The 27,458-nt window shown below is 41.8% G+C and overlaps 1 protein-coding gene across 2 annotated transcripts in view; it reads right to left on the bottom strand.

Moving 5' to 3' along the window:
- Nucleotides 1-365: 365 nt before the first annotated feature.
- The window catches only part of LOC124115819, a 33,520-nt gene continuing 6,427 nt past the window's right edge, over nt 366-27,458 (bottom strand). The window contains exons 1-3 of one of the 2 annotated variants that reach the window (XM_046476961.2): nt 8,773-8,830; nt 3,994-4,120; nt 366-2,230 (exon numbers count right to left, since the gene is read on the bottom strand). In XM_046476961.2, the coding sequence (XP_046332917.1) occupies nt 2,013-2,230; nt 3,994-4,120; nt 8,773-8,793 (366 nt within the window). In that variant the 5' untranslated portion in view covers nt 8,794-8,830 and the 3' untranslated portion in view covers nt 366-2,012. Of the gene's footprint in view, nt 2,231-3,993; nt 4,121-8,772; nt 8,831-27,458 lie in introns of those variants that run through there. The other variant, XM_046476960.2, reaches the window with a different exon arrangement.

The raw sequence follows: 27,458 nt of genomic DNA, 5'->3' as shown, positions 1-27,458 counted from the left end.
ATTTCCACATTCATCCCCATTTTAAGACTCGGCATGTAACCACACCGTGTTCGTGGATCTCACAGAAATGGTTAAAGTCTAGATCATGCCTCTTCGGGATATCCCCGCGTCGTGACTACCGTATATACCACTCAAAGCGACTCACTACTAATTCATTCACCATATAAAGAAGGGGGCGGTCGGGTAGCCTAGTGGTTAAAGCGTTCGCTCGTCACGCCGAAGACCCGGGTTCGATTCCCGACATGGGTACAATGTGTGAAGCCCATTTCTGGTGTCCCCCGCCGTGAACTTGCTGGAATAATTCTAAAAGCGGCGTAAAACCATACTCACTCATTCACCATATAAACAAGAACATAACCACAGAGGATCGTATAAAAGTTCAGTCGTTTATGTCAATAAAATAGTATAAAAACTCCCTCTATTTACAAACAAAGAACATTGTCATAGAAAATAAAACAGGGTGTATATGAATAAATAATGTCGGACTAACGTTTTCACACAGATAGTGCTATATAAGTCCTAAATATCTTTGATACGGAATCTATTCGAATAACAAATCGCAATTTACATCGAATACTGACTTTAAAGGGTTAATTCCGCCGACAGGCACAACCCAACAAAGGTGCTCGTGTATATCAAACGCATGTGATGCTGTCAATTTCCGTCTGTGTATTCGAAATGTTGTCATAACCTGCTTCATCGATACACTTCGAGCTTGCAGACAAAGAAAGTCAATTTTGAATGACTTATAAAAAGTTTGTAGGACTGCCAAATACCCAGAGCTTAGACCCCTGAACTAACGTCAGCTCATTTATCGTACGTGCTATCATCATTGGTTTAGCTATGCTGAAATTATTAAAATATCTATGTGCGATTTGTGTCGTATATATGCATATTGTATACTAATATTGTACTATATGACACATACGAGGCAGGATGTCATACATTTATGCGGAAATGTTTTCACAACAAATTATCACAAGAAATTAATTAATTAATTATGAATGTAATTACCCGTATGTAACGACATGACTGTATCTTCATCCGTGATAAAGACATTGAAAACATCGCATACTCCAGCCAGAGAAATACAACCAATAGATTCACTCTTAACGTCAGTTGGATGTCATTTTCAAACACTGGTTGATTTTAACAGAACATAATTTTGAAAGTCGATCACAAAGTTCGTTGGTTCTTAGGACGTCATCAGTGATTTTTTTCAAACCAAAGAGCCATGGAAAATCGCTGTTTATGTAAATACACTATATGACTGAGGGAGCGTGTCTATATTAATATACATTAGTATATCACGAACGTCAATAACGCGAACGAGATAGGTGTCAAAAACGTTATCGTAAAATTTTGATTTAGCTTTTTGTAAATAATTTCTAATTAATATAGTCTGGTTCACTAACAAAGGATTAGTCAATATTTTGTCATAGTTGTGTCTGTGTAAATATTAAGATGGTGAACAAATGTTTAGGATGATATATAGAGTGAATTTGAATAGTGCTCTGGTTAGCCAGGTTTTAAAGTGATTATATACATATAACTTAACAATGTTTGTGTTCTAAATTAGAACATTTGCTAACGCTTCCAGGCTTGTCAAAATTGCATCGGAACATTCAGATATGTCTGACTGTACAGCCAAGAGTTCATACATCTGATGTAATCTAGCTCACATTCAAAAGGCATATATACTGGAAAACAATGCATAGATCTAAACCGAAAAAATCACGGTGTTCGGTTGCTATGGTAACAAGACGCAGTAACTTCACACAACACGTGAGATCTGGCATGTCAATTCGTTTCAAGGCACAAACAGTTCATAGAATTTGCACATTATCAAAATAGAATATCAATCAACACCAGTTTCACAACAACAAAACAGATATATAAATCTATGCAACATTCACTCATAATTCAACACGCGCTTTAGGAAACGTATCAGTGTATTCCAATGCGCATGGGTGTTCAGGGTATCACAGTTCCCTTTTTTGAAATTAATGACATTATTCTCCTTTCAAGTGGCCATTCTTTGCCTCCTTTTCCGCTTCCTCGGTAATTTCCTTCCCATCTTTTCGAGACACCCGGATGTATTTTGGCACATAGTTCCCGAACCAATGGCAGTAGAGAGCCCCGCCCACTAACACCACCATGGCAATGGAACAGAGGATTCCAGCCAAGATGAACGCTCCTTTCTCCGTGTGGAGGATTGAATGTTCAATACCTGCAAATGAAAATATAAATATGAAATGAATGTGTTTGTACACAGAACAAAATTTTAATATATAAGGCCACGAATACAAATGAAATACGTGTCTTTTTCATATTTCTTTTTCGTAAGCTGAATCCGAATCCGAATCCGGTTCCGGTTCCGGTTACGGTTTCGCTTTCTACGAGTTACTGTCCATACCTAAGTTGTATTAATACAATTTAGCAGTGACGACAAGCAGTGTCGTCTTTTTACGAGATGCTGTCTTTGTTTATTTTACATCTTCTGTTGAAGGCCACAAAAATATGACCCAACTCATGTAATTATCGTCATTGAATACATGTGTGAATTAAGGTTGGGATCGAACCTGACTTTTCATGCTCTGCTATTGCACTGCCAGCAATCTGATAAAACTGTGCACAGGGCAGAGAGAGTTATCTCCCTTAGATATAACGACAATGGGAATAAAAATATTTCCTTTAATATTTCATAGAACTAAAAATATCAGTGAGTGTTATTCGTGTGTACTATGTTGACATACACTTATATATTCAACAACAAAATGGACAAATATATTTACTGAAACGGATCGAAAATAATTCACAAAATTCGTGCGTAATTTATTGCAACAAAAGTTAATTTGTTTTCATCGGAAACAGGAAAATGACTGGCTTGCACGAACTTTTTCAGAATGCATAATCTGTATACATATCATATTGAATGAACTCTCCAACTTCATCAACTTTCCCTAGGAATGCGGTCGGTTTTAAAATTGAGAAACAGTCCATATTATAAATACGTAAGAATCGATACAATTCAAAACAGTTTATAATGAAAATATGTTGTAAGAATCCCACCATCTTCGATTTCGTATTCGGAATCTACTTACACTGACTCAATATCCAGGCAAATGCTGACCCACTAATAACACACATGCTACATGTTTGTAGCCAATGCTTGCTCGTATGAAGTTTTAATTCCACGGCGACAACAATACCGTGACGTCACAGAGGAGAACACGAAATGAATACGTGTGACGTCAGGCATGGTCACATGTCTATGACGTCACAACGCGCAAGCCGCGATGAATCACACACCGGCGCATTCGTGAATAACTCGTGTTATTTCGGGACAGCGAAATCGTGCCCCTCGCGTGGCCATTTTTGCGACTTGGTTCCGTCTAACGCAAACGGGCATAGCTAAAGAATTGTCATCACGTGTGTGTGTGCGTGTGTGTGTGTGTGTGTGTGGCTGCTTGTACTACAATCTCATTAAAATCAGATCTTAGTTCTCGCTACAATCTCATTAAAATCAGATCTTAGTTCTCGCTACCGCTTTGTTTAGCGGTAGCGAGAACTAAGATCTGATGTTTAGCGGTAGCGAGAACTAAGATCTGATTTTAATGAGATTGCTGTAGTCCCGACTATTGTCGATTTTGTAGTGCTAACCCACTATGATACCATAGTGGCATTGTGTATTCATATTGATACCATGCCGCAGTTAAACATGAATACCCCACTCAAGACACAGTATACTGACTCCGAGCCGACCAATCCTTCTTTTAGCCCTTTAATGCCGAGCGCCAGGCAGGCTAACAACAAGTACCATCTTCTAACGCGGTTGGGGATCGAACCCCGAACCTTCCGCTTTCCGGGCAGACGCTCTACCACCAGACCACGGAGGCGGTCAGCAGTGATAGAACTGAAACTCTCGCCATTTTCTCACAGTACGACTTTGTTGGGTTACATGTATATGTGTACGGAATGGCATGTACATACGTTTCTGAAAGGCTTTGAGCTCATCCAGGACGTGAGAGAGACCGGCTTGGGCGTCCTGGACATAGCTGTGTTCTGCTTCTCCCTCCGTCACCGCTCGGCCATAGCCGTTAAAGTCCTCGCCTGACCCCTGGAACGACACAGAACACACATGTACACTGGTGAACTAAATACTGCAAGTCATCGTATCAAGTTTAAGACACGATTTTTGATGTCCTAAGTCGTTATCATAAACATATAAAATGTATATCATGATCATAAACACTTTTCATGTTGGGGGCACAGGTGTCCCAGTCGTCGAAGGCGCCGCAGTTCGCTGTGCAGAGTTGTGTCCCTTTGGCCCAGAGAAACCTATGATTATGAGTTCGAACTCCGGTTCGACCCGATGTTTCTAGGATTTTCAGCATCATACCCATACTCATGGGTTTCACTAAAATGGTAAACGTCTGGGAGCTGCATCACTTCGGGCTTTCCACCCACATAAAATTGACACGCTGTGAAATAACTGGAATACTGTCTAAACAGAACTCACTTATTCATTCTTCGTGTTGAATGTGCTTTAAATTTGGGTTCCACGAGTGGAGGCAGTCTGTCTCAGAGTCCCTTGGCCATATTATGTTCCCTTCCACCCAACCCTTACTGTAATGTTTGACCAATTTGAAGCAAGTCTAGATTTTCCACAGGATCTGAGTGGCTCCTTTTCAATTTATGTAGTTGCTTGTTTCTATCAAAATAACATATTTTCAGACACTAAGGGTTAGTCTAGAGTGGAAGCTTTCACCCCATAATACCGGGAGGGTCCTCCCGCACGAATACCAAGTTCTGATTAAATCATGAGATTATGTGCATGTGCACTTTTAGAAAAGTCAACATCCCTTCCCTCTCCATATGACAAATATCAGTCCTGAATGAAATAAGATCACAATAATGTTTGCACCCCACTCCAATCCGTCGTGTCTTTTTCAATGCAAACTTCAATGCAAACTTCGATGCAAACTTCAATGCATTTGGTAAATAAAAGGTCACACGATCTCAGTGTGAACGTGACTTGGCAACCACTACTTTTAATCCCACTCAACACCCCGTTTGTCTTTGTTGCACAGTGTTTTTCGCGATACTCGTACATTTTTTACATGTCCAATGCGAGGACCCATAATATGGTAACTTCACAAACTTACTAGAGTATGTAACCAAGGTAACGCACAATATCACATACAGTTTGTTTGTTGTTTATGCCGCACTCTGCAATATTTCAGATGTATGACGGCGGTCTGTAAATAATCGAGTCTGAACCAGACAATCCAGTGATTGACATCAAGCGCATCATTCCACGCAAAAGTCAGCGACCCTGACCACCCGATCCCATTAGTGGCCTCTTACGGCAAGCATAGTCGCCTTTTACGGTAAGCATGGATTGCTGAAGACCTATTCTACCCCGGATCTTCACGTGTCATATATCCGATACAGCGAAACTCCGTTAATCCGAACGGTGCCGTTCCCAGTTAATTCACCTGGATTAAGACAAACGGATAAACGAAACACGACCACGTGTCCATTGGTAAACATATCGATGTTCTTTAAGTAATCGTCCAGTAGAAAGGGGATGGGGTGTGGTGTGTGTGTGTGTGTGTGTGTGTGGGGGGGGGGGGGGGGGGGGGGGGGATTACGAGAGTGTCGGGATTTCACTACATTATGAACAATTCTTCAGACTAAAGAGATTTCATAAATGATTTCATTTCTTAAGCAAGTCGGAACTGAGTTGTAAGAGATAAGCGCAATGTCTTCTATAGATTTAACCCCGGAAAAAGATACATTTTTGCAGGCATTTCCACACGTTAACTATAGTCAAGTGAGTTTTAGATTATTTTCTATTGAGTTTTACCATATGTTTGCAAGGAGCGTTTCACAAGAATACGGCGGTGTATAGATACATTATAATTAATATATCAGCTTTCATTTCTAAATAAGTCCAACCTGTTACACTCTCCGGGATGTTATGGTTATTTGGAATGCTCATATTGGCTTTTGACTGGAGATACATGACATGTTATATATATTGGCTGGTGACATACGATATATTATATATAGTGATAGGATTCACGTAGCTGTTACACATTAATTAACTCCTAACAGTGGCGACACGTGGTCCTGTGCACAGCGTCACAAATCAGGGGAAGTTCAGCAACAATAGACGGATGGGTAACCGCGTCCAGCAGCTGGACTCCTCTGAGAGTTTCTAGGGCTTCGGTCCTGCCCCATACTGAAGCACAAAAGTACATGTGGTGTCTCAGGCAATTGTCTTTGTTCGAAATGTGACTCTGTTCACCCAGCAGTGAGTGGGTACCCGGTAGGATGAGATGGTGGCTCTTAACCTTCTAGCGCCTCAAAGGCAGCTGGAGGTGAATTCTCCCAAGGAAGCTGAGCATGAAAATCGAACGCACACTGATCCATTGACCGGAATAATAATGTAGCGCTTTGAGCGCACTTTCGGACATGGATTTGGCGCATTATAAATATTACCTTTTTCCTTGATTGTCAGAGTCTCTGAAATTGGTCCATCAAGATCGCTGGCATATCAAGGGTAGACACCAATGGCCTTATCCATCTAGTCCGCAGCTCAATTCGGACTTGTGGGGTTCTTGTGAAATAACTTGAGATGATAACAACTAGTCCGTCTTAATTTTCACTTGCCTCGGACTACCGGACAAGTCTATCATGTCTATCCCTGTATTTGGTCACTTGCCCCATGTGTACTCTATTGCCAATCTAAAGCTTCAACACTTGGTGTATTTGAGAGACGGTTGCTTATTCAGATTGCAACAAACATAAAAGAGTATAGTGAGAGGCAACAGAATGGGGGACCCATGGGTGTGAGACGCAGCAATTCGCTGCTCGGAGTTGCGCCTCTTGGCCGTGCCAGGATTCAATGACAGTAGGGTCGAAACCTATATTCGGCTTGAAGCTTTGTTTGTCCGCAGGAAGCTACACCCGTGCTCGGGGATTTCATCACAGTGGTTAATAACGCAGAAGACGTTTGCCTCCCACAATTAACTGACACGCCATGATATTATAAAGTTGAAATATACTGTTCAAATCGGCGTTAAACCTGAATCAATCACTCACTCAAAAGAGTTGTGCTGTCTAAACGGTAATTACGTGCATCCCTGCTTTGAAGATCATATGACAATATAGCGAGACCCAACTCAAAACCTACACATCACAAGTCATTACATACCGAGGTTCAATGTAGAAAACATAGACTAAAGCAAGAGTGATATCAGATTGAAATCAATCAAAATAAAAACAATATTTCTTTCGAAGACGGGAATGATGCAAATACTTGCAGATCAAATATAACAATATTTTTTCACTCGATATCCGGGATATTATGCAGACCCGCTCCAAGGCCAATAATTGGCCCAAATTTAATTCTGCAGCAAATGGAAGTAGAAATTCCTAAATGTGAATATTACAAAATCTAGTTTATGCTAATATAGTTATAATAAATGTCATGGCTTTATGAGGGTAACTTATATTTCACTGACCACAGAGCGACTAATGATTGAATATTGTTTTACACCTTTTATTGCAATATTCCAGTAATATCACGACGGGGGGCACCAGAAATGGGCTTCACACATTGTACTCATGTGGGGAATCGAACCCGGGTCTTCATCGTGACGAGCGAACACTTTAACCACTCGGCTACCCCACCGCCCATGAGGGAAATGAAAGTGGAAGAGGCATTGATGGTTAGTTTTACATAATCGCAGTGAACACAATGTTAAAATACCTCAGAATTTAGGTAAATAAAAACCTGTACCACCATAGTCTGCAGTATTCTGTTATATCACGGAGGTCTGTACAGCCACTGATCCCAGGCCAACGCATGTGTTTGAAAAATAGCATAGGCAACGACTCACGCCATCGGGGTACGATAAGACGATCAGCTACCAGGCCACACATTGCAAACACGCGATTAACATTAGTCAGCACTTACAACAAAACACGCACACGGTAGTGAGGTCGACCGCTGACCCCGACCCCGACGGAGTGGAACGAGTTTTAGTAGCAAAGCTGAGCAGGTTGGGGGAAGATGAGTGGGAGATAGTGATTATGATCATGCAATATGTTGCCAGTCATTTCGCACAAACTAGAAACGTCAGCGGCAACATGTCACCAGTTCCTGATGCCATATAACAACCTAGAATTGTGGTAATAGTGACTGGAAAACCAATTTTCTGTTTTCTTACAAATGAGAAAATATTTTATCAATCATATATATGTTATATACATATACAAATGAGAAAATATGTTATTAATTATATATATGTTATATACATAATTTGATATAAATTAGAAAAATGCACATTCCATAATATGACGTAAACAGTAGATATGTTTTGTTAAACAAATCAGAGTGTTATTTGCTGACCTAGTCAAATAATATAAGTACATATATACGAAAGATTAACATGGTCGACGCTCTTAAATAGTATGCCGCATTCACATGAGACACATTTGAGAAGTCATGCATACAGACACGTCAACCTGCTCACGCCTTTAGATAACTCTATCACAACACACTGATAGCATATCCACAGTGCGCGTTTATGATTCTCTGAATTAACCATAGCATACTTAAAGTGCATGAATTACAATCAATAATTCGCCACCATCCACGATTGTCACGCTCGAAAGGGAACTTGACTCACGGAACAACGTGTGGATATTGCAGTGCATAATGATCAGTCATCATCTAAACAGACCAAAAAAACCTACCATAGTTTGGCCACCCGCCATTGAAGCAAAGCCGCGTGCAGTAGGGTATATTTCAACGATAGAGTCCGGTTCAAATGAATGTACTAGCAGGCTGTTGCACGCACAGGCGAAAACTTACATCGGGCACAGCTGTATCCTGTATTGCTTAGGTCATATATTAAATCGCATCAGTATATCAAATATCAATTTTTACTCTTCTCAACAACCTGTCGTTGATGAGATATTGTATGTTTTATTGACTACTGTGCTGCCATTTTTGTTTTGAAGCAATATTAAAGTAAAAATGAATATATACACCAATTACACATACATATGTATACACACATATTGATATGGAGAATATAAAGTGTGCAATTAATTGGAATACGCTATAACATTAATATACAAAAGCTACACATATTGTTTCACTGAGGTTGACATGGCAAATACCAAACAGATCAATGAACATAAAATATCATATTTTAGAACTTATTTTAATTTTTCATCAATTTCAAACTTCAACAATTATTATAAATCATTGTCCATTTATTGATCATGTCATTTTCGATCCGGATGCCGCTACAGCGAACTCACGGTTTGGAAAAAGTCGCGAGAAAACGAAAAAGGTGACATTGTGTTTTGGCCTTAACGTGCAGGGTACATCGTGGGTTAAACACTCCCGGTGTTTAGTCCCGTCTAAAATGACGTGATTTGAAATATGCGGTATCGCTCAGAGTCTTCGCGTCTTCCGCGTACGGTTTGCATGTCATCGATACCAATTGCGTGGATTGATGTTTATGATGTCAATCACTGGATTATCTGGTCCAGACATTTGGAACAAAACGAAGTGATGACGTATGTACGGTCGCAGTGCAACTGTGACTCGGGTTACAGCAGACTGTCCGTAAGTGAATCGGTTACGTTTGAAATACACAAGAATATCTGTTATATCCCGCCCATGCAGGTCTCTGTGCGAACATGACAGTGAAACACGTTGGATCGATACACGGCGCACAGGTCAAAGTCACTGAGTTATCAGCAACAGTTGGTTGGTTGGTTTGATGTTTAACGCCGCACTCAGCAATATTCCAGCTATATGACGGCGGTCTGTAAATAATCGAGTCTGGACCAGACAATACAGTGATTAATATCATGAGCATCGATCCACGCAATTGGGATCAATGACATGCATCGACCAAGTCAGCGAGCCTGACCACCCGATCCCGTTAGTCGCCTTTTACGACAAGCATAGTCACCTTTTACGGCAAGCATGGGTTGCTGAAGACCTATTCTACCCCGGATCTTCACGGGTCTATCAGCAACAGGGTGCGGTAGCACTCGGGTATATCATAGTTATAACAGTAAATGACATGCACACCATGACGATGAATACTGTTACGCAAACGTATTGACATCTGTCCGAATAGAAGTTATTATTCTACGAGTTGCCTTGATTTTCGACCTGCTTGCGTTTCCAATATCGATATCATTATTCATTTTTTGCTTCGTCGACATTTGATTGAATTTATGTACGCCTGACAATTCGGTGACGTGTACAGATGTGCTTAAATGAATGTACGCCAGATCATAGCACTGCATGTGCTTGACTGAATGTACGCTGACCCTTCTGTTTGAATTGCTGTTTTTATTTAACGCCGGACTCAGCAATACTCCAGCTGTATGCATGCCGGTCTGTAATAATCGACTTCGGACCAAACAATCCAGTGATTGACATCATGAGCATCGATCCACGCAATCGCAATACGGTGAAATGCATTAACCAAGTCAACGATCCTGACGCCCGATCCACTTAATCGCCTCTTAAGACAAGCAAGGACTGCTGAAGACAAGCAGGGCCACCACGACATGTAGGTGTATTTGAATGTACGTACGTCAATAACAGACAATAACAGCAGTAGCTTAAGCGACAGTACGTCTTCGCCACGGATAATTCCAACTATCTCGACGTTTCCCAAGCATGTAGTTAAAAAAGTTAACAATCTGCCCGACACCGTGTACTTCAATCACGTCTTTGTTGACGGGACTAAAAAACAGCATCTGTTCAAACTAGGCTGTATCAGACACGTGAAGGTCAAAACACAAGACTCTTTTTTTTCGTTTTCTCGCGACTGTTTCTTAACCGTCATTCTCCTGTATTTACAACCAGAAACGGACGCTACTACAATGAACATCAGCAAAGGCATGGCGACATCTATTTTCTTCTATGTGCCAAACGCCACAAATACGCTACACAATCGCATCGAACAAAAAAAGTAACAAAAGTCTTTTATGGGTCTGACATGTGACTTCCTCGGATTTCGTGTTTTTTACTCTCCATATCAACAACCCTTCAACCACTGGCCCCGGAGAAGAACTCTCCTTCAGACGGTTCATGAAAAGGTGGTAGCAGTCACACATACTTCAAGACCCGTGAAGATTCAGGGTAGAATAGGTCTTCAGCAACCCATGCTTGCTGTAAATAGCGAATCTGCTTGTCGTAAGAGGCGACTAACGGGATCGAGTGGTCAGGCTCGCTGACTTGGTTGATGCTTGTCATCGTATTCCAATTGCGTGGATCGATGCTCATGATGTCAATCACTGGATTGTCTGGTCCAGACACGATTATTAACAGACCGCCGTGGAATATTGTTGATCGCGGCGTTAAACAACAAACAAACATATCAAAGGAACACTGTTAAAAGTGACGTTAAGCACAACTGACTTAAATTACTATTGATTGAATTGACTATTTACAAACCCTGAATTCGGTCAAACAAACAAACCAACAAACACACACTCACTACATATGTGGGGTCTTGGCTACTGGACTTTTACCCCCTTTAAGATATCCCCTCATGTATAATAATCATTCTTTAAAAAGAGGTCACAAAGTAACGTCGCTGATTAACTGCACGTGCCTGTGTTTTAACAAATATACCCCACATCAAACGCGGTTAACTCACAGGTGAGGCGCCCTCCTAGATACAGCCGTACAAACATGATGATTCAGCGTTTCTGATTTTCCTAGCAAAACAGTAAACAGGCGTTACCGCGTTCATGAATTTTAAAAATGTTGAACATTATTTTACAGTATAAAGACTCAGCATAATCATCGCTCGAGATTCAAACACCAGATTTCGTTTCCTAGTTAGTGTCTGATCCGTCATTATATCTCCCGGGCCAGGCTCCAGTCATCCTGTCTGTGCAGTAGGTAATCACTGTTGGTAAAGCCCCTAGACCTTCATCAATAGATCAAAGACAAACAGAGATTTGCAATCCCAACTCCGGTGCTAGGGTGCCCGGTCATGTCTCAGGTCGGTACACCGTCACTATGTATTGAGCTATTGATGCATCACCGTGCAAAGTGGGGAGTCATGTGAAATTAAGGCACGCACAAAGCCCAAATCGATTTCATTGTTTTGAACACCGTAAACACAGTCGCATTGTGCGTGGCTAATTCACTGCACCCATTTCTGGCGTTCCCCGCCGTTATAGTGCTGGCGGTAGAGCGTCCGCCCGGAGAGCGGAAGGTCCTGGGTTCGATCCCCGGCCGCGTCATACCAAAAGACGCTAAAAGATGGGACTTGTTGTTACCCTGCCTGGCGCTCGGCATTAAGGGGCTAAAACAAGGACTGGCCGGCTCGGAGTCAGTATACACCTCACCTCACCCAAACTCACTCACTCACTCATTTACTGCAGATTCGCGGGGTTTTTTAAAAGTTGTTTTTCCACCGGTGATGTATGGAAACCACATGTCAGTAAAGGTCTCCATTATTTTAGTTTGATTAACAGTGAAACGATAATAAATTATGGCTGGCTAGATGGACCGCCAAGAGTAAATGCATCTCGAAGGTGAGATCGTATTTAGTTTCAAATGATTATTCCTGTCATTATTGAATAACATAATTCGGGAAAGTCTTTATCACTACTCGTTATGGAATCTCACTATCTGATTGGGAGTCGCTGTCTTGTGAAGAAACCTATACAAGTCGCTTGACCAGCCTGTGATATCATGACGTCATAACGTTTGATGTGACGTCGCTTTCTTATAACGTCACAATTGATCCACTTCGAAATTCGAGTCAGCCTGAGAGTCCGACAGCAAACACAAGACGTAATTGTCACACACAAACATTTCCAAAATGTTTCCTTGTAATTACGATGAATTCGCTAAATGTGTCAATAACGGGGTGAATGGGATTCTATGAGACTAACGTTCGCGTACTCCCTCAATCTTAAGCCTCGTAGTGTACAAGCCTTTCAGCTCGTAAAATACTGTAGATTCCGCTACTGACGCACGTGACTCATATTGCCTGATGATACATCATTGCAACTAATGCAAAGTCAAGTACACTTTCCAAGTATACAGTACCGCACCCAAACACCCCACGCAGCAATGTGTACACAGCGGATGGCCCCTAGTATTGACATGGTCACACAAACGGAACCTAGGATTCGTTGTTGTGTGTTGTATTCACTCCTACCGCTCTACATGCCACTCCTTACCAACGCGTATATGGTGAAATCGGCATTATGAATGAAAATTGTTTTGACCTGCTTTAATATAATTACGCTTAATAAAATATATACGTGGGCGGTACAACACAACATGAATATAACAGAGTTTTCGTGAATGGGTATACGTTGTCACGTTCAAGTGGGACGTAAATCACACCGACCTAAAACGTCTTGTCATGTTTGGGAAGGGCAAATACACTATGATGATCAAAGACCCATGGAACCATGCAGTCTGATTGGTGAGTGAGTGAGTATGGTTTTACGCCGCTTTTAGCAATATTCCAGCAATATCACGGCGGGGACACCAGAAATGGGCTTCACACACTGTACCCATGTCGGGAATCGAACCCGGGTCTTCGGCGTGACGCGCGAACGCTTTAACCACTAGGCTACCCGACCGCTCCCAGTCTGAATGGAGATGAATATACATGTATATCGAAATATGATATAATAACCCTCCCTTTTGTTACAATAACAAATCAAATATACAATCTTACGAAAATTTCAAAAACTATGCCAACATGTCAAGTCTATTCAAAAAGATCAGATTGTCCTTTTCTGTAAATGTATGTAAATATGTATATATGTACCACTGTGAACCGTGAAGATCCGGGGTAGAATAGGTCTTCAGCAACCCATGCTTGCCCTAAGAGACGACTAACGGGATCAGGGGATTGGGAAGGTGGCACGCAAGAGTATTTTTTTTTCCATTTCTCCCGTAGATAGTTTTACATATCGACTTGCTGTAAAAGGCGACTAACGGGATCGGAGGATCAGGCTTGCTGACTTGGTTGATGCATATCATCGTATCCTTATTGCGTGGATTGATGTTCATGATATCAATCACTAGATTGTCTGGTCCAGACTCGATTATTTACAGACCGCTGTCATATAGCTGGAATATTGCTGTGCGCGGCGTTAAACAAAACAAACAAACAAACGTACCTCTGTTTGCGCTCTGGGCGTGAAAACGTTTACTTCAGTTGGATACAATGTCCCATAATTCACACAGCAGGTCCCTCCTGTGCAAACAGCCTAATCTGACTAATCACCCTTGTGTCTACAATACAGCTAATAAAAAAAGTAAGTAGACAGCCTGTTTAAACTGCACTTTAGTGGGATAACCGGTCCGGGCAGGCCGAATACTATCATAGGGATGAGGCGGTCCGGCCCGGTGACTTTGCTGATTGCGTGTCACCGTGACCTGATGACGATCGCTGCTCATGATTTCAGTCACTGTTTCGCTTTGTCCAGATTCGATTATCTACAGACAACGTGAAGTAGAACAAGGTGTGAATCGCGCACTCGCTCAATTCACCGTGAGTCTGTTATTCAGGCGGTAAGATCGTGCGTTTACGCGAGGTGGATCTTGGTTATAGTTGGCCGTAGCTCTGCCTGATCAAAGCTTCCGTCATACGGAAGTAACCGCGTGTTGATAGAGGGTAGGCGTTGGCTCCGAACTGTACCGAACTGAACTTCCGAAACTCAAGTTTTTGTATTTTCTAAGCTGATGTATATGGTTATCTGATATACCAATATCGTCAGTTTCTTCACGTCCCTTGTGCGCACTTATGAATCGAATACACTTGACGTTGGTGCACAAGGGGGAATTGGTGTGGATTCCGCTGTAAGGAATTGACACGGAGCGGCTGCAGTAACCAGCAGATGGGGAAGGGGATGCCGTCGACGGGATGCTGTGTACATGTGCGTGGGTCTGCAGCAACATAAACATCACCTTGTTTCACAACATCTATGCATAACTATATACAACTGCATTAGGTAATGCTTCGGTTGGCGCTGATCCGATTTAGGATATAGCTCTACAGCTTTCCTAATTAAGGTTAGTTAGACAAACGTTTCAAAGGTAAGTAGAAATTGCTCGCGTGTCGTGTTGGTTATTTCCATCTCATGTATAATTAATCTTACCTCACTGAATAATTCCTGGGCTAATCTTGGTTAGACTAAATCTTCACGCCACAGACGTTGGTATCACAGCCAGGTAACTATCTAAGCTAGTCCCCTCAAATAAGAAAAAAGCAATGTGAATTCTAATTCATCCGCGATAATTAATGCTTCTCGAGATCCCCATGACACTGCTATAGACAACAAACAGTTTCTCAGCCTTTCAGACGTTCGAAGCGTTCATAGATGCTATACTAGTCATAGTCATGGGATCGTATCCCAATTGCTTGGATCGATGCTCATGATGTCAATCACTAGATTGTCTGGTCCAGACTCGGATTATTTACAGACCGCCGTCATACAGCTGGAATATTGCTGAGTGCGGCGTTAAACAACAAACAAACAAACATAATCAAGTTTAATATAGTAACAGTGAGTGGGTATAACGCTGCTTTTAACAGTATTTCAGATTATATCACGGCGTATCAGCTTGATGTGGGAGGAAAGCCCGAAGTGATGCAGGTATCAGACGTTTACCACTTTGGTGAAACCCACGAACACGGGTATTAAGCCCGAAGTTATGCAGGTATCAGACGTTTACCACTTTGGTGAAACCCACGAACACGGGTATTAATCGGGGCGAACTGGGATTCGAGTGTTATTTCACAAGTTATATTACGCCAATGAGATATTAATGGAATATCTTCAGACAGAGCATTCCATCACAAAATTCACAATAGGACTGGGAGAGAGAGAGAGAGAGATAGAGCGAGAGAGAGAGAGAGAGAGAGAGAGAGAGAGAGAGAGAGAGAGAGCTACACTGCGGGGACTTGTTCATAATGGAGTCGGTACCAGACTAATGATTGATAATATGAGCAACAATTAACGCCGCCGGGGTACCACGACACGTTATAATCCAAGTCACCGATCCTGACAACCCGATCGGTTGCCTCTCACGAGAACAATAGACTATTTAGCCGCCACAAAATAAATAGGGCAACTGCAGATCCGGGCTCACTCAATAATTACTGTGCCAAAAATACGGCACTTTCATGACTACAAAACACGTGTCGGATATAGGACAAGAACGTTTCTTGTACATATTTCCTTCATTGACAAGTGTACGGAGACGAGGACTTTGAACTGACTCCCGATGGTAACACATTCAGGGACTGGTCATGTATTATGGAGGAGGCAGTGGTCACGAAATGTATCGGCAAAATACGATGCAGTCTTAAGTCCAACCACGCCGGCGCAGCGAATGTGGGTGGACCAAGAAATGAGTGTAGTATGCAACTGCATCCAGATGCCATCAGTGGGCGAGATGTACACCGTATCCCTGTGTAATCCCTAACAGCTGGCATAACATATAGGTTTATTTATAACACATACACGTCGCTTCATCACGACCGCCCCATTTTCTCGTCACACGAGAGAAATGGATTTTTGGAATGTATCTGGAATATAGACAAGGCGTTGATGTCTTTGTTTTCCATGTTTTGCAATAAGTTCCTGTCGAGACACATGTGCCACATTCATAACATAGCGACAATTAAGGGAGACGGGGAAACGATCGAGTGCTCTGCCACGGATGTGAGAATCTGCGCAGAAAGTAAACACGAACGACGAGAAGTATTGAAAAGATGAGGCCAATTTCAATGCTGTGTTGGTTAAACAACAGCTGAAGTTTTTAGAAGAATTAAAATTAAGTCTAAAACAGCGAGGCTTATTTCCGTTACGACCTAACGTAGACTGTACATCGTGTCACAGGGGGGCACGGGTGGCCAAGCCGTTTAAGGCGCCGCGGCCCGCTGTTAAGAGTTGCGTCCCTTGGGCACGCCAGAAACCTATGATTGTGGGTTCGAATCCCGGTTCGCCCCGATTATGTTTCTAGGTTTGTCAGCACCATAGCCGTGCTCGTGGGTTTCACCAAAGTGGTAAACGTCTGAGACCTTCATCACTTCGGGCTTTCCTCCCACATTAAGCTGACACGCCGTGATATAACTGGAATACTGTTAAAAGCGGCGCTAAACCCAACTCACTCACTCACTCACTCCTGTCACAGAGTACAGAGGCGTCAATTATGACTCGATCAGTATTGTCATTAGAATAGACGCTAGGCTCAGTCGGGGATTGGACCGGGTCAGTATGTTTGTTGTGAGTCCTTGGAACTATTGGTAATATATTTTGAGGGTCCGCGGAGTTAAAATCAGCACTGTCCCAACAACACCCCCGTGAAGATCCGGGGTAAAATAGGTCTTCAGCAACCCATGCTTGACGTAAGGGGCGACTAACGCGATCGAGTTGATGTATGTCATCGTATCCCAACTGCGTGGATCGATGCTGATAATGTCAATCACTGGATTGTCCGGTATTTACAGACGGCCATCATATAGCTGGAATATATTGCTGAGTTCGGCGTTAAACAGCAAACAAACAAATCAAAGGAACACTGTTAAAAGTGGCGTTAAGCACAACTGACTTAAATTACTCCCGATGATTGAATTGACTATTTATAGTCCCTGAACTCGGTCAATGTTAAGGTCATGTTTTGAGAAAAGGTAAACAAAAAGTTCTCTTTGACCCATCCTAAGAAGCAAGCCAATGACTTATTCAAGGCAAGCAGTGCGGCCATCCATCACTCAACACGCGACAAGGTGTCTATCGCAGCCTATTTAAGTGTTACGTGCCCTGAACACAATGACCTTAATAAACAGCATTGTGTTATTTACATGATGGAAGTGGACCAAGCCCATCCCAAAACAGCGGCGGTCAGCGCACATTTGGTAGAGAGGTTACGGAATAAAGTAGTCGTTCATGTTCGTCTCTTCCCGTCACTTGCCCTAGGCTTGTCCCGGAATAACCTTCCAGATGTCGGTCACGCACTGAGCAACGTAATTGGTGTACATATTACATAAAACGGTAACATGTCGCTAAAGATTGGCTCACAACAAATGAATTTATGAAAATATGGATTAACATAATTATATGAAGAAACTCGAAATAAAACCCGGTGTTACTCCTAAATTATGAATACGAACATGCGTTTAGGCAAGTATAGTTCCTTACTTATGTAGGTCAAACCAACAGTTATCAGGTCAACACGTACACAGCGACGAATTACACACAGCTGCTTATGAAGCCACAGTTATCGCTTGGTTCGGAACGCTGTGGGCCAGAATAACACCTTGATGAAATTATTTCATTTTTTAAATTGAAAGCTCTAATATAAATTATTTCTATTGTTGACCCATCGACATTTGTGTGAAATGTATTTTTGGTCAAAATAAATTATTAATTTCTATCATAGTAAGATTAAGTTCAGGTTCGAATTTCGCTTTCAAAATTGTCGGATCAGCTGATCTTGTGAACTAGTAACCCGTATAACTAACAACGCAATAAAACATATTATATATAGATATTATATATATACAACTTTCGTAATTTCGGTTTGACTTTTGTTCGTTTAAAACAGACTTCAAGATCAGAGTAAGTAATTGTATGATGGCTTAATTGCTCCACAATCGGCAATATTCAGTTATATATCCCAGCTGATAGACAGCCTGCCATAACTAATATTTCAACACAAATAACTACAGACAACTAAGAATGTACGCTGAAACATCGGCCATGAATAGTGAGTGAGTGAGTGAGTGAGTTTGATTTTACGCCGCTTTTAGCAATATTCCAGCAATATCACGGCGGGGGACACCAGAAATGAGCTTCACACATTGTACCCATGTCGGGAATCGAACCCGGGTCTTCGGCGTGACGAGCGAACGCTTTAACCACTAGGCTACCCCGACCGCCCCTCGGCCATGAAGAAGCCAGTCGATTCTATTTCGCAAGCATTACCAGTTGAACAACGTTTATAACGAACACGCTTATACCGAACAGACCGATATAACGAACTTATTCTTTAGACCTGACCATTTGTTGTATATATGCTTCTAACGAAGTACGGTTATTACGTACTAAAATTAGTTGTCCCTTCGAGTTCGTTATAACCGTAATATACTTTTCCTGTCCTTTCTTCGCTGGTTGGTTGGTTGTTTAACGCCGCCCTCAGCAATATTCAAGCTATAGGACGGCCGTCTGTAAATAATCGAGTACGGACCAGACAATCCAGTGATTGACATCATGAGCATCGAGTCACGCAATTGGTATCGATGACATGCATCAACCAAGTCAGCGAGCCTGACCACCCGATCCCATTAGTCGCCTCTTACGGCAAGCATAGTCGCCTTTTACGGCAAGGGGTTGCTGAAGACCTATTCCACCACGGATCTTCACGGGTCTTTTCGCTTGTCATAACACTAACACGCTACCTGGCGCCGACACAGACGTTTTTTACCACGCTCGATAATATTGAAGTGTAAATGTCCCCAGTGAGTCCCAAGAGAAACGAGATCTTTAGACCCGAACTTCACACAATCATCAGTTTTTGTTGTCGGGGGATCATATCCCTTCTTGTATATATAATTAGTGATCTGAATGCAAATCAATAATGTCAAGGGTCTTTCTACGGAAGCCTTTTAGGGCCATTTGGTTTTTTATTTTTTTCGATACTATCTTGAAATTTCAAGATATTAAGTTGAAATTTTAAGATACTATCTTGAAATTTCAAGATACTGAGTTGAAATTTCAAGATAGAGAAGTTGAAATTTCAAGATACTAAGTTGAAATTTCAAGATACTAAGTTGAAATTTCAAGATACTAAGTTGAAATTTCAAGATAATAAGTTTTTAACATCCTAAGATGTAAAAATACGTTTGAAGTGAATAATCTTGAAATTTCAACTTAGTATCTTGAAATTTCAAGATAGTATCGAAAAAAATAAAAAAAACAAATGGCCCTAAAAGGCTTCCGTATCTTTCACAAACTCGGTCGGAAAAGGGCCAAAGAACAAGGTTGTACCAAGAGCACCCAACTCTTGCCAAGTCACCACATCAGCCGCCCCCAGAAGCATTAAATCGCCCTTGCCGCTCTGTAAACTGTACTGCTATAACTACTACTCAATTGCAACTTTAAAAGCGACACAACTATTCTGTGTCAAATAAAGCGAAAGCACCACATTCAAGGATTATTGATTAAGCGCTGCTTCTAGTGTAACAATGGTTTGAGGAAATTTGAAATCTTCCAACACACTGCAGTATACAATGTTTTTTAGTGGTAAATTCGGGATCAATAAACACAGCTCACATACTGCAAGGCAGTTGTTTGACGTATGCTGCACTCGCAAACGAGACGGAACTGTCTATCTAGCGCAAGGTGAAACTGACATCAGACTGACTTCATCAAGGATCACAGAAGGGTCATATGAATAATTGAGTAAGACTCGCGTCGCTTCTAATGAGCGAGATGTACTGTTTGTGTAACATGTATCTATCCCGGCCGCTCCGTAACAACGGGAACGTGGCTCGAAAAGTGCATAGCGGATATGTTGCTACACGTATTTTATGTTATTTTGTTTTACAACTGGATCCGGTCCACTAAACTATCTTATCACCGCGACTCCTTAAACCCCGTGGATCACCACTCCTTTAACTCAGTAACCACGTGGATCACCACTCCTTTAACCACGTGGATCACCACTCCTTTAACAACGTGGATCACCAGTCCTTTAACTCTTTAACCCCGTGGATCACCACTCCTTTAACTCTTTAACCATTTGGATCACCACTCCTTTAACTCTTTAACCCCGTGGATCACCACACCTTTAACTCTTTAACCACATGGATCACCACCCATAGCCCACTACCTTTACTTATTAACCCCCATGATCAACGATACTCCCTTCACTTATTAACCCAGTGGATCACCACTCTTTTAACTCATTACCCCGTGGATCACCACTCCTTTAACTCATTAACCACGTGGATCACCACTCCTTTAACTCATCAACCACGTGGATCACCGTTCCTTTAACTCTTTAACCCCGTGGATCACCACTCCTTTAACTCTTTAACCACGTGGATCACCCCTCTTTTAACTCTTTAACCACGTGGATCACCACTCCTTTAACCACATGGATCACCACTCCTTTAACTCTTTAACCACGCGGATCACAACTCCTTTAACTCATTAACCCCGTGGATCACCACTCCTTTAACCCATTAACCACGTGGATCACAACTCCTTTAACTCTTTAACCACGTGGATCACCACACCTTTAACTCATTAACTCAATGGATCACGACTCCATCGACTCATTAACCCCTTGGGTGAACACGACTCCCCCTTAACTCACAAACCCACGGGTCAACATGGCTCTCTTAACAAGGTAACCCTGAGGACCAACACGAATCCCTCAACTCATTATACCAGTGGAACGCTGGCTAATCTGTCCTGGACTCGATAAGGCTGCATAAAGAAAATAACATATCGAGCACATGTTTGTTAGACTAATTAAAAGCGACAAAACACTTTCCATCAGGATAAGAAAGCTGTAAGCGAGGAGCGAGGTAGGCTTTTTAAAAAAAACTTTTTATGATCAGCCCACCAAGAATATCACCAAAAACAATCGGGCGCACCTTGAACTCGCAATGTCAGTTGTAAAGTATAGCACACTTTAAATGAAGCGGGAGATTTGAATTTTTAAAATTTATTTTCGCAAAAGAATGATTGACGCGCATGAAGAGACACGGTGATGCCAGAGCAACACCCCCTTTTCAGCCTTATAACTTGCTGTCGTCATATACCTGGAATACTGAACTCACGATAAACCAGCGGCCCAGCAACCCACAAATGAACGTTTTCAAAAGGAAGGGGAAAATCTTTTGAATGTCTTTTTTCAGAAGCTTTCGAAATTCGTTTTTAATCCTCGTCTAGTGGACCGGTGTAAACTGTATTTCACTAGACCTCGGAGTATGTAGCTGGACCTGCTTAAACGAGACTTGTATAGTTTTATTTAGTTCCAATTTGTAGCAAAATTGAGGCATTCAGAACTGGTTCGGAATAATAGCCCTCAATGCTTTTTCAACGAGGATGTAAATTAGCGCCCCACAAAAATATGTGTCGTTTCCAGACCGCCCTTAATTTGGAAGCCCTTACATTAAACTTTTTTTTCTCGAGCTACACCACAGCTTTTAAATAGCCTTAAAACTTCTTTTAACGTGTAGGGGCGGTCGGGTAGCCTAGTGGTTAAAGCGTTCGCTCGTCACGCCGACGACCCGGGTTCGATTCCCAACATGGGTACAATGTGTGAAGCCCATTTCTGGTGTCCCCCCGCCGTGATATTGCTGGAATATTGCTAAAAGCGGCGTAAAACCATACTCACTCACTCACTCTTTTAAGTGTAAGTGTATACGGTAAACTACGTTTATAATGAACACGTTTATACCGAACTAACAGATATAATGAACTGTTTTGGGGTCCCGTCGATTTGCTGTATTTACGGTGTATATGTGCTTATAACGAACTACGGTTATAACGAACTAATAATAGTGGTCTCTTTTAGTTCGTTATAACCGTAGTTTACTGTACTTTATTTCACTAATTCTCAACGTTTATGGATCGTCCTGATTGAACGAAACAAAAATGTTAACTATGATTACATTTTCTGTCAGTAGTTTTTTAGTTCCAATCTGTAGCAAAATTGAGGCATTCAGAACTGATTCAGAATTATAGACCTCAAATGCTTCTAGTCAATGAGGACTACCATAATTTTATTTTTATTTGCCCTCAGCACAATTTAGTAGTCCCGGGCTGGCGGACTAGCGGGATTTTCGAATGTGATATAAAGTAAAAACAAGCATAGCACCATATCATTATCTGTATTTCATATGTAAACGCACTAACAAACATTCGACACAAATTCGGCATAACTCCTTACCATAAATAATAACAAATGGCTTAACGCATCTACATGGAAGTGAACATGTTTGGCGGATTCACATTGGTAGCCAGATGAATCATTTTATATAGCACAGCATGATCCAAGCATCCTGTTTCTATTATTCCATTGTCCTGGTCGCGAATCACCTCCATCCGCATCTGCAACTTTCTGCTTGCGTTCGTGATAAGTATGAAACTACCTCCTAAGTGGGTGTAAATTATTAACCCCGATAAAAATACTCATAAACGCATTAGTATCGTAATAATAAATCAGAACTCCCTGTCGTGGACAGAAATGAATAATTAATTCGGTCTTATTCCATATGACTCACGATAACACCACATTCATCAAAGCAATTAGGTCATCACGTGGCTAATTAGGTCATCACGTGGCTAATTAGGTCATGATTACTTCCTCTTCTTTAATCACGGCACCATGATAAATTGAGCAACATATTAATATACATCATCGTTAGCAGCGACGGCTGATTAACTTACACAGCAGTGTATGATTAGAAATTGCATGTTTTTTTCGTCCTTAGAAACCACCAAAAATACTGCATGTAAATGTCTATTCAATTATTCGTTTTTAAAAATATTAGCATTCAGTAATTTGCTTGATATTCTTTCTGAATCATTCTTCCTTTTAATATTTATTAGTGGATAAAACATATTTGCGTTAGTTTGACGTGTTTACCGGATCTTTATATCAGTCATGAACGCACTGAAGGTGTTACAAATTTCCTACTTTTACGGTAATGCTAGACGCCCGTGTAGAGTTGGTCACACACAAATAAAATATGTCTGCTTCCTATTTCAGTACATTAAAAAAGCGTGGGTCGTTTTGTTTCTTTAAATGACTATGGTGAAGCGCGACAAATGTACGCTAGAGAATTAACTAGACAATACTGCGTGGTTATAAAACAGGCTCCTAAATCACGCTTGACCGCAGGCCCAGACCACTAACTTCAGCCGATGACAACGATGGTAGGCCTCACAGACTGTAGCACTTGGGGGCGATAGTTCTGAACAAGTTTGCTACAGATTGAAACTGAATAAAACTGACAGAAAATGTAAACAAACTTTGAGCGCTAGGGAAATAAGGTATATATAAACTTACACTTAAGAGAGTGAGTGAGTATGGGTTTTACGCCGCTTTTTGCAATATTCCTGCAACATCACGGCGGGGGACACCAGAAATGGGCTTCACACATTGTACCCTTGTCGGGAATCGAACCCGGGTCTTCGGCGTGACGAGCGAACGCTTTAACCACTAGGCTACCCGACCGCCCCTACACTTAAAAGAATATTGATGTTGTAAAAGCTATGGTGTAGCTCGAGAAAAAGATAAAATGTCGGGGGTTCAAAATTAAGGTGAGGTAAAATGGGGTTTAACGTCGCGACCAAGATTATTGCACTTATATAGCGACGTGCATGCACATGTGTGTGTGGCTGCTTGTACTGGTCCGGACGTGTTTTGGTATGACGCGGCCGGGAATGGAACCCCGGACCTTCCGCTCTCCGGGCGGACGCTCTACCACTAGACCACGGAGGCGGTCGGTCGGGAAACCGGACACATAGTTTTAATGTGACGCTAATCTACATGCATGTAAGAGGTGAAAATAGCAAATGATAGGTCCTTGTCGACTGCACGTCATCGCCACCCCCCGTCGTTGTTCATATCACAACCACTAATCTGTTTGACCCACTCGACTGTACATAGCAACGTTAGGTGGCTGGAATTAATATAGGGGACTGCGGCGTCAAGACCAAACCATACAATTTAATGCGGCATTGCTCCAATATTATTAACAGCGGCGTAAAAACCATACCCTCTCACACACTAACGTCATATAGTGTTTTTAAGTGTAAAAAAGTCTGCTTGTTTCCTTTCTTTTGAATCTCTGTGGCTAGAATTGAAAACGAAACGAAATTCGAAACAAATTAAAAATGCTTGTACCAGTTTCAAATTTCCAGATATAACTTGTTTTCAGTTGAGTGAGTGAGTTGGGTTGAACGCCGCTTTCAACAGTATTCCATTCCCGTTATATCACGACGTGTCAGTTTATGTGGGAGGAAAGCCCGAAGTGATGCAGGTCTCAGACGTTTACCACTTCGGTGAAACCCACGAGCACGGGTACGGTGCTGACAAACCTAGAAACATAATCGGGGCGAACCGGGATTCGAACCCACAATCATAGGATTCTGGCGTACCCAAGGGTCGCAACTCTGCCTCCCCTTATCATTTGAGAGGCATCATATGGTCACACCGTACAAAACGACCTGTAATCAGTGTTGCTTTTACACGTGGTGGAAATCATAAAGCACTACCATTTCCATTTGTTCTCAGACCAAACAGCTGAACCCATTTTCTTTTTCATAATATCTTAATAATTGAAAAGGAGAAAAGCCACGAGTAGCTTAGAGCGGACCAGGAAATATTTCAGACAGGGTTTGCTGTAAGGAACGGAAATGGAAAATCAAAGTTCATCAGATAACGTTCTCAAAGGTTTGACAACATTCTGCGTAGAGAAGCTAACGCGCTCGTGAAATGATAACGCAACACATTGGATAACGTTGGCTGTCGACGCGCGCCATGACTTATTTGATTTCCGATTATTCGAGCAATAATACATTACATAAGCGGTTCAACTTCCCTCTGAGAATAGAATCAATTCTACAACACGAAGAAAGTAAATATTCCGACATTCCAATACTTTCAAACAGAACATGATATTGGAATGACAGAGAGCTCTCATCAGTACATAAACAACGACGTTCAACGAGATACGACTATATTGAATTTGAACTTCTTGTATTTGTGGACGCAGAGAAGTCCTTGACAACCACAAAGATAAAGCATCTCACATACGAAAATCCAATTATCGACTGCCCACGCTATACACCACACACGCCCAGTTGGACTTTAACACAGGTCACAAATCGAACTGAATAAAATGGCCTCTCAACGGGGATCTTATGAAATGTTTTGTCTCATTGTGCGGGATCGGGGCGGGGCGAGTGTGTGTGGCGTGTGCTTGTACTAAGTCCCGAGTAATGCCGGTTTTAAAGTGCTAGTCCACCTTACCGCATTTTCACATGTACATCCCACTCAGACACAGACTCTGAGCCGAACAGTCCTTGTTTTATCATCCGAAGGAAACAATAAGTACCATCCTTTCGTATGACGCGCCCGGGGATCGAACCACCGGCCTTCCGATTTCCGGGCAGACGCTCTATCCCCCAGACCACGGAGGCGGTCTATACACTTGCAGAACGGTTTAGGATCATCCCTTCGTTTATTCCATGCATCGTTTAGAAATATTTACACAGGCTAAATTGCTAATGATACCACCGAAAGTGAAAGGTTGGTACAACAACCCCACGTTCCTCCAGAGGACTTGGTCATAACATACACATGCAATGCAAAGTTAATAAATGAGAATAGTTTTACGCCGCCTTTAGCAATATTCCAGCAATATCACGGCAAGGGACACCAGAAACGGGCGTCACACATTGTACCCATGTGGGGAATCGAACCCGGGTCTTTAGCGTGACGAGCCAACGTTTTAACTACTAGGCTACCCCACCGCCTCGTGGCATGGTAATGTATGTTGAACTTAATTTTAATCATTTAAAACTAATACTCAAATGCTTAAATCCATGTAAATAATGTTTTGATGAATTGTCGGAGGATGGCCACAAGGTTACACGAAGACTGGAGTCTCTATTTTAAAATGATGACAATAAATACAAAAATGATGCTTCAAATAACCTTAACGAGCACACAAACAAACTTTAAAAAACCCATTGTAATCAATAAAAAAGATAATCAACGAACAGGATTTTTTTGATATATATCGGAAACAGCAGCTGCAGTCTAGCAACCGGATTAAATTAAACTCCTTTTGTTAAGCGTACAGAGTTCGGTTGATGGAGTATCCTGTCCTGTGAATCCTCTGAACCGTTTCTCCTTTCCATGTTAGCCGTCCAGCTGACGGCGTGACGACCGAAAGCTTTAACCAGTTGGCTACCGCATCGCCCCTTGCAATGCAAAGAATCCATAAATTTGACATTCAAGTGTTCGTTGCATGTACAATACTTTAAATAGCATCTGTTGTATAGAACGGTCAATACGAAGCACTGAAGAAGCACAAACATATGATACAGGCCTACACTTCAACCTGAAACTCGATACATAACGCGTGACACTCGTGATCAATCTCATGTGATCAAGATGTTATGAATACCTGACAACTTTGTCCTACTTTATATATTATATACGATATATTTGATTCATAACTTATTCTACTTCTATTCTTGAAAACCCCGGGAATGGAGATTTGGTGTTGCCTTCTGCTTTTCGTAAGAGGCGACAAAAGAAACATCGGTTGATAAGGTTCCGTGGTTGCTCGAACCCGTGCCCAGACAGAGTGTTTGTTTGTTTGTTG

Source organism: Haliotis rufescens, unplaced genomic scaffold (genome assembly GCF_023055435.1).
Source record: "Haliotis rufescens isolate VD_foot unplaced genomic scaffold, xgHalRufe1.0.p SCAF_16, whole genome shotgun sequence".
In the NCBI taxonomy this organism is placed as follows: Eukaryota; Metazoa; Mollusca; class Gastropoda; order Lepetellida; family Haliotidae; genus Haliotis; species Haliotis rufescens.
Note: the sequence above shows the minus strand (reverse complement) of the source record. Positions and strands in the feature narration are given on the sequence as shown.